A 14,122-nucleotide genomic window follows, 5' to 3' on the forward strand; every position below is an offset into this window, starting at 1 on the left:
ATTTTTCTTAGCCACCTTATTTATTTAAGTTATATATCTTGTTTATAAAACTTCACCTCTAAAGCTTTCATGATCCCCCCTTGTCTCCCTTTTTTTCCTGCTTTTGTTTTTTGTCCTCTATTTTTTATTTTTTTTTCTCTTTAATATATATGTTTAGTTAAAATTACTGTTGGTTTGATTGTTAAATAAGGTAAAAGATAAAGGAGGTGTGACATAATGTGATGTAAAACACTGTTTCGCTTGTCTGTCTGAGATTGTCATTGTCATTGTTCTAAATAAAGTTCATTTAAAAAAAAAAAAAAAAAACATTTACAGCACCAACAACAACATCCTCCGTGACACGTGAGCCAAGAATACAGGCTCAAGTTACATCATTATAGAAACCTGTCCCACGCCATAAGAAGGGAGTGAAGCTCACGTACCTTCTGGTAGATGGTTGCATTACGGGCTGCAGTCGCCATCCACACCTCTTTGTAGAAGCGGTCGCTTACAGGGTCGGACACGTCAATTGAGGGGTCCGTGAGGGCGCCCAAGATGATCCTGTGGGGCAAACATTCGTCAGGTGATCACCTAGGGGTACAGGATTCATGACATCCAACAGCCAAGAGCCCTGGGTGAATGGGGTCATCTAGCTCATAATGGGGTCGTGACCCACCTGAAGCACTCCAGACGCAGCTGCAGGCCGAACCTCCCTGCCTGGTACTCTTGGCCATCCATGACTGAGGCCACCGTCTCTGTGTCCTCCATGATGACGGCCACCTCGCTGTCACGCTTTCCCAGCATGCTCCGGTCATTGATGTTGGCTGAGCCTGGCAGGAGGCACGGATTCGAGGCAGGCCCCATGAGTGATGGCCTCACTCCCCCCAACCTCCCAAAGACATGGTTCGCGTTCCCATTTACAAAGGAGGAAGAGGAAAAGACAAAGCTGGATCAAGTGTACAACAGCAGCTCCACCCAATCTTAAGGTCCATCTGAAGACCCACGGGCTACCAGGTGACCCTCGTGCTTTGAGACTCCACATGGCAACATTTCATGGATAAAAGATCCCTGAGTGTAACCCCCTCACAAGCTGGACCAGTAGTGCACTATCCTGACAGTAGGGGGCGCAGTCAAATCACAACAAATCAGCTCTGACCACGTAAAGCATATGATGGATGAAATATAAATGGGGTGTAACTGCACATCCATTAATAAAATGTGCCGGAGCATTAGCTTCACTTACAGCCATTGATCGTGAAAGCTGCTCCCTTCTCTCGTGTCAAGGGTGCGAGACACACTATCTGCGGTGAATTATTCACTGGATCAGCCAGGCCAGATTCACACCCACACAACAGGAATGCAGATGCAAGGGCCGGGCAGAGGGAATCCTCAGGGAGTAAAGACACAGACCAGCCACCCTGGGAGTTACCACCCTCCTCACCGATGATGACGGTGTTGTCGTCAACGATGAGCATCTTGCTGTGCACGTATATGAGCTCAGTCACCAGACGGCCCTCCAGCTCGGCGTGGGTTCGTAATCCACCAAAGGAGATGTAGTTAATCCACTGGTCCCCCACTGCGAGACAGAGAAGACGTAGTTAATGCACTGCCCCCTGTAGGACAGAGGAGATCTAGGTAATGCACTTCCCACTGTAGGACAGAGGAGATCTAGGTAATGCACTTCCCACTGTAGGACAGAGGAGATCTAGGTAATGCACTGCCCACTGTAGGACAGAGGAGATCTAGGTAATGCACTGCCCACTGTAGGACAGAGGAGATCTAGGTAATGCACTTCCCACTGTAGGACAGAGGAGATCTAGGTAATGCACTGCCCACTGTAGGACAGAGGAGATCTAGGTAATGCACTGCCCACTGTAGGACAGAGGAGATCTAGGTAATGCACTGCCCACTGTAGGACAGAGGAGATCTAGGTAATGCACTGCCCACTGTAGGACAGAGGAGATCTAGGTAAGGCATTGCCCTCTGTAGGACAGAGGAGATCTAGGTAAGGCATTGCCCTCTGTAGCTGCAAATCAAAGCAGCTTCTGCATCACTGACGGCATGTAAAGTCGATGAGCTGTGGGAGTACTTACTCTCTTGCTTGAGCTGTGAGACAATGGAGTAGTCGCCTCGGATCATGGTCCTGGGGCAGAGAGAGACAGAAAGAGGCGGAAATGGGGGTGGGGGGGGGGGGGGTGGGGTCAGAGGCTCCACTGGTGTTTGGTTTGAAATACATGAGCTTGAGCCTGTTCATCGTGCAGCTGATAATCACCGGCTCAGCTAATCTAGAGCTTTTTGTTAATCTGAGGCGGGGGGGTGGGATAGTGGAAGTGAGATAAGCAAAGGCGAAAAACTGCTCTGTCATAGCAGACCATGTACACAAGGGACAGAAGCATAAGAGAGGCAGTGTATAGCAGGCCAGGGATCTGCATGGGGCAGAGTGCCAGCAGAAGCTGAAGCTTTTGGTAAGAGTGGCACAGCTGTTCTATGGCTGGAGTGTCCTGCACGGCTCAGTGCTGAGAATGCAGGCTTATCTATTGCATCTATTATTTATTATCAATGCAGGCTTGTCTATTACACATAAGTCACACTCACGGTGCCTAAATTGATGGGTGGACTGAAGTGTTGTACAACGACTTCTAGTAGCACACTCTGCCGAGCAGTCATGTGACCTGTCGTACATTAGTATGGCCTGCTTGTTGGTCACGTGACCCATCTTACATTAATATGACCTGCCTAGCAGTCACATGACCCATCTTATATTAATATGACCTGCCTAGCAGTCACATGACCCATCTTATATTAGCACAGCCTGCCCAGTAGTCATGCAGCCTGTCTTACATTAGCATTAGGGATGGGCAGTTCCAATCCGATTCTGATATACAACTGCTGATATATATATATATATATATATATATATATATATATATATATATATATATATATATATATATATATAGACACACACACACACACACACACACACACACACACACATATATATATATATATATATATATATATACATACATACATACATACATACATACATACATACATACATACATATATACGTATACATACACACACACACACTTTATTCTGACAAATAAATTAAATGTATACAAATGAAAAAAGATGTATGCTAAAAATCTTTAATGAGGCTACTAGAAACATACATAACATACTGTTCCCCCTCATTTGTACATCTTGTTCTAAGTGTTTGAGGCATCTGCAATTCAATTTGAATACCTCCCAAGCGAGGATACGCAAGTGGCAACAGTGTCACTTACACTTTGTTGCAATAGCAGGCCCTCGTGTATCACAAGCTGCAGCGAGTGTGCAAAACAGGCCAAGTCAACGATCCATCCATTGCTTTATTCATATTATTCGCGATGTCTTGCGCAATTGTGTGCATTTTATTGGGATTTTCCACTAAACGCTACTCCCACCTCTCAAAATTTTGATTTTATAAAGATTGAAAATTGCTGTGCTAATAGTTGTTGTTTCAAGCATAAAATACTCCCAGATCGTCACCCTCTTATCCGATGTTCTTACGCTCCTCATACTGCAAAAGGTATGCACATCACAGCAAGATAGAAGTCACTGCGCTCACACCCACTGAGTGGCAAAAAAAAAAACTAAGTGGCAGCGTTAGCATTCTGCTTGAATACTGAAAAAAACATCTAAAATGGGAAAGCTGCAATTGATTGTACAAATAGATTTAACACGAAACAGGATCGTTTTACATACTGCCAAAAACTATGTGTAAAATAAGTAAGTATTGGACATGGATCGGTCACATATGGCTGATACATGATCAATTTATAATAGGTCGAATATTGGATCGGTGCATCTCTAATTAGCATGGCCTGCCTGCCAGTCACGTGGCCTGTCTTACATTAGTAGGCCTGCCTGCCAGTCACGTGACCTGTGTTACACTAATGCGGCCCGCCTGTCCCTTCCCTCATCATCTTCCTCCTCACCTGTAGTTGAAGTGCATTACAGCCTGGAGGGCGCTACCCCCGCCGGTGTTGATGTCACCCTCGAACCCGGGAAGCAGCGGGGTCACCACGTACACGCGATACTTCTTGTTCTCCCTGTGATGGTAGGAGAAAGCGTCACATGACAGAGGTGGGGCAAAGTGAGAGAGAGCAGACTGGGAGGGAGACGGCAGACAGAAATCAGGAAGTGGCTCCTGGTTAGCCGAGACACGCACTGACCTGTGCGCCTTGATGATCCGTCCCACGATGGCGTCTCCGATTTTGTTGAACACGTGCTTGTTGTCAGCACAGCTGATGAAGAACTGGTTCTAAGGAAAGGCACCACGAAAAGTCAGGAGCTGGGAACAAAACAGCAACGAGAAGCTCGCAGGCAGGCCAGCCGACCACTGTCCCACAATGCAGTGTGGTCCTCCGTACCTCGATGTAGATGTAGTGCTTGCTGTTAGTGATGGCATGAACGTAGGCATTATGGATGGACTCCTCCTGGTACTTGATGCCAGCTGACCAATCAGCAGCCGATCTGAGCACCTTCATGGAGACACGCTCAATTAAGGCTGTGTGTGTACGCTTGTCTGTCTGTGAGTGTGTGTGGATTAGGTTTATATTACATTGTGGACACAAAATGTCAACCAAAGTGTAATAAAAATTTGTTATACTGACGTAGGGACCATTTTTCAGGTCCCCACAAAGACCTGTGAATGCAATCAAAAGACACCAAAAGTCTTGTATTTAGTTTGGTTACTTATGGGTAAAGTTAGGGCTGGGTAGGAGTTAAGGTTGTCATGTTGTGATAGAGTTTTCTCCATAGAAATGAATGGAGAGTCCCCAGAAAGATATAATTACACACCAGTGTGTGTGTGTGTGTGTGTGTGTGTGCGTCTGCACATACCTGTACTTTGGTGAGCACACAGTCCGGCACGGTGTACTTCAGTTCGCCGGCTGTGCTGTGTGATTTGGGCAGCAGGTACGGGTATGAGAGAGAGCGGTATTTGGGCTTTACGATCTGCAGGCCACAAACGAGTTAGGGATGAACACATTAAGGGAAATGCCTAAACACAGTGGTCCGAAGGAACATTAAAAACATTGGAATTCAAAAAGCTGTAATAAAGAAGCAATCATGAAGGTGGATTGCATACTTAACCAGATAACCTGCCAGATTTAAGGTACATCAGTTTAAATTAACTTTATCTTTGTTCACTTACATTTAACCCATCTAGGGCAGCACAAAATCAGATATCAATATAATTGTATGCAGCATGTGCAATAATCACAAGGGCTTTAGATGATGGGTGAAACATTTGTCTGAACGCCAGCTTTTCAGTACTATACAGACTAGTAGTTTGCCTAAAATATTAATAAGATACGTATTGTGATGCCCATAAGTTAGTAATCTGTATAAATTTGCCATATCCTTATTTTTAATAAACAAATTGGACTAATAAACTGCAAAAAGTACCACCACACCACTGATATCTTTTTACCTTTTTTTATCCACAATATCTTGTCTTTTAAAACATGTTGTGGCTGTTGAGCTGTTCCTTTCTTCACCGCCACTTCAGTGCTTATCTCTTCCATGATTTACCTAAACAATCGCATGTGGCCTGCTCCGCTAACTGAATGTGATAAACATCAGGATACGCTGAATTTATACAGATTATTAACTGGCAGAGACTCAAACTCTGGTCCCAGAGGTGTGAGGCAACAGTGCTAACAACTCCACCACCAGGTCACCCCATATTTATCCCAGACTGCATTAAATTTGAGAAGTTATCCAACGAAGCAAAAAATCCTGCTCCATAAAACAGGCCCTAGCAACAAGCACTAAGAAAAACTCACATCAGACACCAGAGCAGGCTCAGTGTCTGTATGCATCCATGTCTGTATCTGTGTGTGTGTGTGCACGTGTGTGTATGTGTGTGTGAGCGTGTGTGTGTGTGTGTGTGCGCGTGCGCACATCTTTCCAGGAAGTTCCAGGAAGGATTAACCCCGACCACAGCCTAACCTTGGTGAAGTTCCAGCGCTGGATGAAATGCCGTGCCACATCGCGTGCCGCCTTCCCATGAACGACCGAGGCGATGTCATGCCAGGGCATGCGGGGAGTCGTGTGTCTGTCGATGAAGTCTAAAGACAGAGTGAGGCTGGGTCACACTCAGGGAGGGGGATTAGCAGTGACCAGATTCACATAAACATCTATCTGCTGGGGCAAAGAAATTCTGGAACACTTCAGAAGAAAGTCCAACTACCTGGACGGGAGCGTCCGTTTTGATAGCCCGTTGTGATGATAGACAGCTAGCCACCAATGCCTCTATGGCTCTATGGGCTGCCTTAAAAATGGCCAGAAGGTGGCAGCAGATACACCACTTTGGAATCAAAGCTCCCAGTCTCAGTTCCCTGTGGGCCTTGGCTTATGGACCGCACCACCTCAACACTCCTCAAGCCCTAATAAATACCTCCAGGACAGGATTGGCCTGGAGGGAGGTCACTCACCATCAAAGGGCTTGTCCAGCTGGATCCAGTCTTTGTGCACAAAGTTACAGTAGTCCTTCCCATGCCAGAAGCGTGTGTTTCCAATGAGCTGGCCCATGCCTGTCTGCAGACTCTGTGTGGACCCCGTCTCTGAGGTAGGGGGAAGAGACAGTCAATAGACACCCTGGATACTCCTCTCCATCTCACCCTGGGTCCTTTTCTCTGCCTCAGTGCATCGGATTACCCTGTAGGGGGGTCCCATAGCAAATGAGGTATGTGGTTACGTTTGTTTGGACCTGAACAGCCACTGGGGGGCGTAAGACATCACAAACGCCGCTACAGTACATCAGCAAATGTGCTTTGGAAGAGTAAGTCACAGTGGTGATTCGTACGGTACAGACTCTGCTGCGCACATGTGAATGCATACATGCGTTGGTGGCTAATTAAAGCCTGTCAGGACTGAGAAGCATTGAAACAAGCCTTTAAGTGCAGCTCCTGCAGAAACTCGCAGCCGTGAAAGAAGTTGCCAGCAGCTTCTGCTTTTGGCGTTAAGTGAAGCTCACATGTTCACACCCACAGACACTGCACACTGAGGCTGACGCGGTGGTTCAGCACACACAATGAGGAGAGCAGCAGGGTGCTGAACGCGGCAAGTGGGCATCTATGAGCCTCTGAAAAAGGGCCGTGCTTGAAGTGGGCCGGTACGTACCTCTTTGTTTTTCTCTTCAGAGCACCAGTATCTAGTACTGAATAACAAGGAGAGTACCGGCACCTGGTATCGAATAAAAAGGGGAGAACTGGCACCTGGTACTGAATAAAAAGGGGAGAACTGACACTTGGTGCTGAATATCAGGGGAAGAACCAGCACCTGGTACCGAATAGAGAGGGGAGAACCGGCACCTGGTACCGAATAAAGAGGGGAGAACCGGCACCTGGTGCAGAATATCAGTGGGAGATCCGGCACCTGGTGCCGAATATCAGGGGGAGATCCGGCACCAGGTGCGGAATATAAAGGGGAGTACTGGCACCTGTGTTTCCACACTTCAAGCACTGAACAGGAGAACACTAAGCCCCAAGTGTGGCATGATGTGACATGACTTATAAGCAGTGCTGCTGGCAAGCTGGGGAAATTCCTCTTTCCAGAGCTAAATGCTGCAGCACCCTATGGTACTGGTATGGGTTTAGATCTAAGCTCCTTCTGATCTTGAAGGGTTACACCGCGCATGATCTCTGCTTAGTCTCAGATCCTAACGTGGGGTTAATTCTAAGCCCCTTTTGATGCTACAGGGCTACACCATGCATGATCTCTGCTCAGTTTCAGGTCCTAATCTAGGCTTAGATCTGACCCCCCTTCTGATAAAAAAGTCATCTGTAAAAAGTATTACAAACACACACACATAAAGCGGGAGTCTACTGGGTCTACTGAACCCAATGAAGAAGGGGGCAAAGGTGTCCCCCAATGGGAACCCCACTTTCCTAGAAGCATGAGGCAGAGGTGAGGTTGGAGAAGCACATGGTGAATCACCTGCAAAGCTGAGGGTGTCAGTGAGGGAGATTCTGCAAGCTCCCTGTTACCAATGTCTATATGCAGTTTGTGTGTGATGAGTAACCTGTAGCGCTTCTGTGATGTCCATGTACTGTCTGTGTGTTACCTGTGTAGTATACGTGTAGCCTTTCCAGCACCTCCTCAACTTTGCAGGCACTGAGGTGGAGCCTTGCACAGCCACAGCACGCAGAGGGAGGGAATACAGGGGCACAGGGATCAAGGTAAAAATCCCCAACCGCTGCCCCTCACTCACCCGCCTGCACCCCCCCCAGAGGCAGGACCACCCTCAACGCCGCCCGCCAACTTGGGATCAAATTCCTTCGGCTACTAATGGTGTTCGAACCGCCTGCAGAAAGGGAGGTTGGAGGGGTTTTCAACATGCTCCACCCACACGTGATTGAGTTGAACGATGTGAAAAAACTACCTATAAATCTTGGAATGCAGCCCTCCTGAATCCTTAACTTGCATAACTGGTAAAGTAAGGGAACCTACAATCCAAGTAAAAATGGTAGATTACCTGGATTCAAATAACATTCTGAGGGATAGCCAACATGGATTTAGGAGAGGCAGATCCTGTTTAACTAATCTACTGGAGTTCCTTGAGAAAGCTACAAGAGGAATTAAGATCAAAGCTGCAGGGATTTTAGGAACTGTAGCAGCTTGAAACGAAAACTGGTTAACAGACAGGAAGCAGTGAGTAGTTATTAGAGGCACAATGTCACAGTGGGCCTGCGTTCATAGTGGGGTACTGCAGGATTCAATTTTAGGACCACTATTGTTCCTAATTTACATTAATGATATTGACACCAATACATACAGTAAACTGGTTAAATTTCCAGATGACACCAAAGTGGGTGGTAATGGAAATACTGAACTAGCAGCACAGAGGCTACAATGGGATCTTGAATTAATTAGTGACTGGGCTGATACCTGGCAAATGAAATTTAATGTAGATAAATGCAAGGTACTCCATGCAGGGATCAGAAATATAAAGTACAGATATTTTATGGGTTCCACTGAAATTAAGGTAGCTGATTATGAGAAAGACCTCGGTGTGTATGTTGATGCTTCCATGTCCCACTCTCACCAGTGTTGGGTTACATTTCTAGGTGTGTGGAGTTTAAGTCAAAGGAGGTGTTGCTACAATTATATAATTCCTTGGTAAGACCCCACCTAGAATATTGTGTGCAGGTTTGGTCACCATACCTTAAAAAGGACATTGCTGCCTTGGAAGAGGTGCAATGTAGGGTTACAAGAATGATTCCTGGTCTTATAGGAATGTCTTATGAGGAGAGGTTAGCTGAGCTGAATCTGTTTAGCCTCAAGCAAAAGAGACTGAGGGGGGACATGATCAAGGTATAAGATTCTAACAGGTCTGGATGCTGTTCAGCCAAATGTACTAATATTAGTTTAAATACTAGAACTCATGGCCATAAGTAGAAATTAGCAGGAGAACATTTTCAAATTAATTCAAGGAAGCACTTCTTTACATAGCGTAGTCAGAGTATGGAATAGTCTTCCTGCTAGTGTAGTGGAAGCTAAAACCCTGGGTCCCTTTAAATCAGAGCTAGAAAAGTTTTTAACAATTCTGAAGTATTAGTTAAGTTCTCCCCAAATGAGCTTGATGGGCCGAATGGCCTCCTCTCATTTGTAAATTTCTTATGTTCTTATCGATTAGTGTTGCCCCCCTCCTCCCTCCAAACACACTACCCAGATCTAGTGGACTGTGATCCTGCATATCCAGAGCTCACTTGTAATCAGAACGCCTATTGGCAGACTGGACTATGTGGTCCATATCCGGCCATGTGACCATCGTCAGGAGTGTTTACACTGCACACTCCTCAGTCACACACCTTCTAAAGGGACAGTTCACAAATCTTCGTGGGACATGAAATAATAAGAAGGGGCCATTATAAAGTTTGGACATAGCTACTCAGGCTCGTGCTAGCTGCTCTGTAAAGTTAGCATAGCGAATCAGGTTCATGTGAGCCATTTTATTCTCTTTACATAGGAAACCAGCCACAACTATTCTGTATTGTTATACATATTCTGAAATACATATGCAGCAGGACTTACCAACAGGGGGACCAGGGGACAGTACAGTGTTTGTTGAGGGACAAGAAGAAAAACTATGAGAAAGTTTCTTATTGGCCACTCCAGACTAGTGCTGTCACTATCAATTATACCAATAAACAAGTAATCTACCAATTAATCTGACGATTCAACAAGTAATCATATATATATATATATTAGGGCTGTCGAAATTAACGGGTTAACGCGGATTAATCCATCATCATGATTAATCTGATTAAAATTTTTAACGCAATTAACCCATCTGCAGTGCAGAATGACTCAAAATCCCTGAAATGTCTCTGTCAACCAATTTCGGGCAGTTTTGGTGCGTTCCATTTGCCCTGTGAGCTCGTATTCCGAGTCAGATTCCGGAGTTTTGCAGCCGGAAGTGACGACATGCGCGCTCCCGTTTTTCGGAGATCCGAGAAATATCTCGGAGCAGCACAGAGGATCCCCAATTCAGAATCCAAGATGGCTGCGCTTTTTAATCAACAGAAGGGAAAGTTGTAGTTTTATACCATTTAAGCACTACTTCTCATTTGTGGCTCATTAAATCGGTCGCACACACTATACCGTCCAACTTATCTGTGGACGTGTTGCTACGGAGTTTTATACATAAAGCACCGCACATAGTGTGTTAACTGATATTGGTAACAATGGCAATTAACCGGGCTAGAACTGGATTCCATGATTAGTCGGATTATTTGTTGGATTTACGGTAGTTCGGGCTAATTGTAAGTGAACAAAGATAAAACCATTTAAATACGACAATTTGTCCGGCTAAGCAAAAAATCTTGCTCTTTGATATGGGTCCATGGTATTGCACTTCTGTGGCAGATGGAATGCATCCGACTTGTGTTCAAGTTGTTCAATACACGTGTTAAGTGCATATATATTCCCTTTTTTCTTGAGTCCGTTTGCCCATGCAAAATGAATTGTGATTAATATAGATTAAAAATGAATGATATTTAATCGTGAATAATCTAAATTAATCCACAGCAACCCTGTGATTAATCTGATTAAAAATTTTAATCGTTTGACAGCACTAATATATATATATATATATATATATATATATATATATATATATATATATATATATATATATATAAAAAAATATAATATAATATAATATAATACACTGGTACCTCAGGTTTTGAACTCATTAGAACTCGAATTTCTTAAAAGTCGAACCAACCAGTTTGAAAAAAAATTACCTAGAGCTCGATCTGAATCTCTGAAGTCAAACCGTGAATGCCGACCTAAGGTGACTTGTACGCGCAGGAAAATGAGTCACGCGGCACGTCTCTCAGTGGACACAAAGGGTAAGGCTTCAGTCTCAGCCTCGCATTAGCTGTGATAGCACCGTGCATGTTTACACTCGCTGAATACATACACTCACCTAAAGGATTATTAGGAACACCATACTAATACGGTGTTTGACCCCCTTTCGCCTTCAGAACTGCCTTAATTCTACGTGGCATTGATTCAACAAGGTGCTGAAAGCATTCTTTAGAAATGTTGGCCCATATTGATAGGATAGCATCTTGCAGTTGATGGAGATTTGTGGGATGCACATCCAGGGCACGAAGCTCCCGTTCCACCACATCCCAAAGATGCTCTATTGGGTTGAGATCTGGTGACTGTGGGGGCCATTTTAGTACAGTGAACTCATTGTCATGTTCAAGAAACCAGTTTGAAATGATTTGAGCTTTGTGACATGGTGCATTATCCTGCTGGAAGTAGCCATCAGAGGATGGGTACATGGTGGTCATAAAGGGATGGACATGGTCAGAAACAATGCTCAGGTAGGCCGTGGCATTTAAACGATGCCCAATTGGCACTAAGGGGCCTAAAGTGTGCCAAGAAAACATCCCCCACACCATTACACCACCACCACCAGCCTGCACAGTGGTAACAAGGCATGATGGATCCATGTTCTCATTCTGTTTACGCCAAATTCTGACTCTACCATTTGAATGTCTCAACAGAAATCGAGACTCATCAGACCAGGCAACATTTTTCCAGTCTTCAACTGTCCAATTTTGGTGAGCTCGTGCAAATTGTAGCCTCTTTTTCCTATTTGTAGTGGAGATGAGTGGTACCCGGTGGGGTCTTCTGCTGTTGTAGCCCATCCGCCTCAAGGTTGTGCGTGTTGTGGCTTCACAAATGCTTTGCTGCATACCTCGGTTGTAACGAGTGGTTATTTCAGTCAAAGTTGCTCTTCTATCAGCTTGAATCAGTCGGCCCATTCTCCTCTGACCTCTAGAATCAACAAGGCATTTTCGCCCACAGGACTGCCGCATACTGGATGTTTTTCCCTTTGCACACCATTCTTTGTAAACCCTAGAAATGGTTGTGCATGAAAATCCCAGTAACTGAGCAGATTGTGAAATACTCAGACCGGCCCGTCTGGCACCAACAATCATGCCACGCTCAAAATTGCTTAAATCACCTTTCTTTCCCATTCTGACATTGAGTTTGGAGTTCAGGAGATTGTCTTGACCAGGACCACACCCCTAAATGCATTGAAGCAACTGCCATGTGATTGGTTGATTAGATAATTGCATTAATGAGAAATTGAACAGGTGTTCCTAATAATCCTTTAGGTGAGTGTATATTTAGACAGTAAAAATACATTTAGACAATGATAGACAGTAACAGTAATTATTATTATATAATAAAATACATGGAAGGAGCGGACGATCGGGGCAGGACACGTTGATTGGATACATTTATTTTCTTACTTTACAAATTACTCTTTTGATAAATGTGCTTAGATGTGTTTAGTACAGTATATGCTCTTCTTGTTTTATCCGGTTCATTTTGTGTTTAAATGCTAAAAAAAAAAACATATTTAGGTGTAATTTTTTGGGGCCGGGAACCAATGAATTGGTTTTCCATTATTTCTTATGGAGAAAATTCGATCACAACTTTTTAGGATTCGGTCGTTCTGAACAGATTAAATTCGAGTTCTGAGGTACCACTGTATAACATAATATAATATAAAGGCATTAGTCTTCCGCTGGATGGAAATATTTTGTAATCTACAAAGATGATATTGAGCAAAAGCAAGTGATTTGTCAACACTGCTTTGTGTCTTTTGACACAACTAACAGCAATACCAATAACGTATTAGACACACTTGTCGGTAGTTAGGTTCTATTTGGCTATATAGATGAAGTCATAGGGGTGCCATAAAAAAGGAAGAATAAGGAAATAAAAGTTGAGTAAGAAAGTAAAATAAATACAAATAAAAATAAATTTAAAAAAAAGGATAAGAAAAAAAAATCTTTATTGCTTAATTGCTTTCCCCTATTGCTTTTGCTTTTTTCCCCAAACGGCCAAGATGTCAATCAACTGGCTTTGGGTGGGCCTTCCCAGTGGAACACACCTCCTCAGATGGACTGAGTGGCAAAACATGTTGCAACATACCTGATTTTAATCAGGGAAACTGTGAAACAAGCAGTTATTTGCTGAAATTAAAGGCAGGTGGATTCAACAGGGATCCGTCCAACTTCCCAAAGGAGCTGTGGACCGTGGACATAGTCAGCAGAGATGTTCACAAGTCACAAATTTAGAGTTTGAGTCGAGTCTTAGGTCTCCATCATGATTGGTTTGATATTACTATTTATGAAAAATGTAACCACCTATTTGTTTTTTTTCCTATTAGTAACTAATGTGACTAAATGGGAATCACCACTTGAACAGTTTAAAAACTGCATGTCTCTTTGTTCCTTAGTTATCCGCTGTCCCGGCTGCAGGACACAGAGGAGGAGAGTGACCTTTGTTCCCAGGGCCGTTCAACTTCTCACTTCACAGACTTCTCTTCCCCCCCGCCCGAAACCCGTCAGTCATTCTGCACTTGAGCCCTCACATGCTCACTAACAATCCCTCCCTTTACATATTTATTCAGTTCTCATCTACCTGATTGGCTGCAATTTTGCACAGCATCTTCTAAATACTGTTGCAACTGCCCTGTGTGCCTTTAATTGCCCCTCAGGGACAAAAAGTTATTTTGAATTTGAATTTAGTTATTCAGTTATGGGTCGTC

At 44.2% G+C, this 14,122-nt stretch overlaps 1 protein-coding gene across 5 annotated transcripts in view; it reads right to left on the minus strand.

Annotated features, from left to right (window-relative positions):
* LOC111853476 (phospholipase D1-like) overlaps nt 1–14,122 on the minus strand; it is a 38,270-nt gene that overhangs the window by 2,292 nt on the left and 21,856 nt on the right. For 3 of the 5 annotated variants that reach the window (XM_072711442.1, XM_072711441.1, XM_072711444.1), the window contains 11 exons: nt 8,249–8,341; nt 6,471–6,599; nt 5,986–6,104; nt 4,873–4,986; nt 4,401–4,511; nt 4,203–4,291; nt 3,966–4,079; nt 2,073–2,122; nt 1,421–1,555; nt 656–809; nt 423–540 (listed from right to left, as the gene is read on the minus strand). In XM_072711442.1, the coding sequence (XP_072567543.1) occupies nt 423–540; nt 656–809; nt 1,421–1,555; nt 2,073–2,122; nt 3,966–4,079; nt 4,203–4,291; nt 4,401–4,511; nt 4,873–4,986; nt 5,986–6,104; nt 6,471–6,599; nt 8,249–8,341 (1,226 nt within the window). Of the gene's footprint in view, nt 1–422; nt 541–655; nt 810–830; nt 1,281–1,420; nt 1,556–2,072; nt 2,123–3,965; nt 4,080–4,202; nt 4,292–4,400; nt 4,512–4,872; nt 4,987–5,985; nt 6,105–6,470; nt 6,600–8,248; nt 8,342–14,122 lie in introns of those variants that run through there. The other 2 variants (XM_072711443.1, XM_072711445.1) reach the window with 2 other exon arrangements.

This window comes from Paramormyrops kingsleyae, chromosome 4, assembly GCF_048594095.1.
Source record: "Paramormyrops kingsleyae isolate MSU_618 chromosome 4, PKINGS_0.4, whole genome shotgun sequence".
Lineage (NCBI taxonomy): Eukaryota > Metazoa > Chordata > Actinopteri > Osteoglossiformes > Mormyridae > Paramormyrops > Paramormyrops kingsleyae.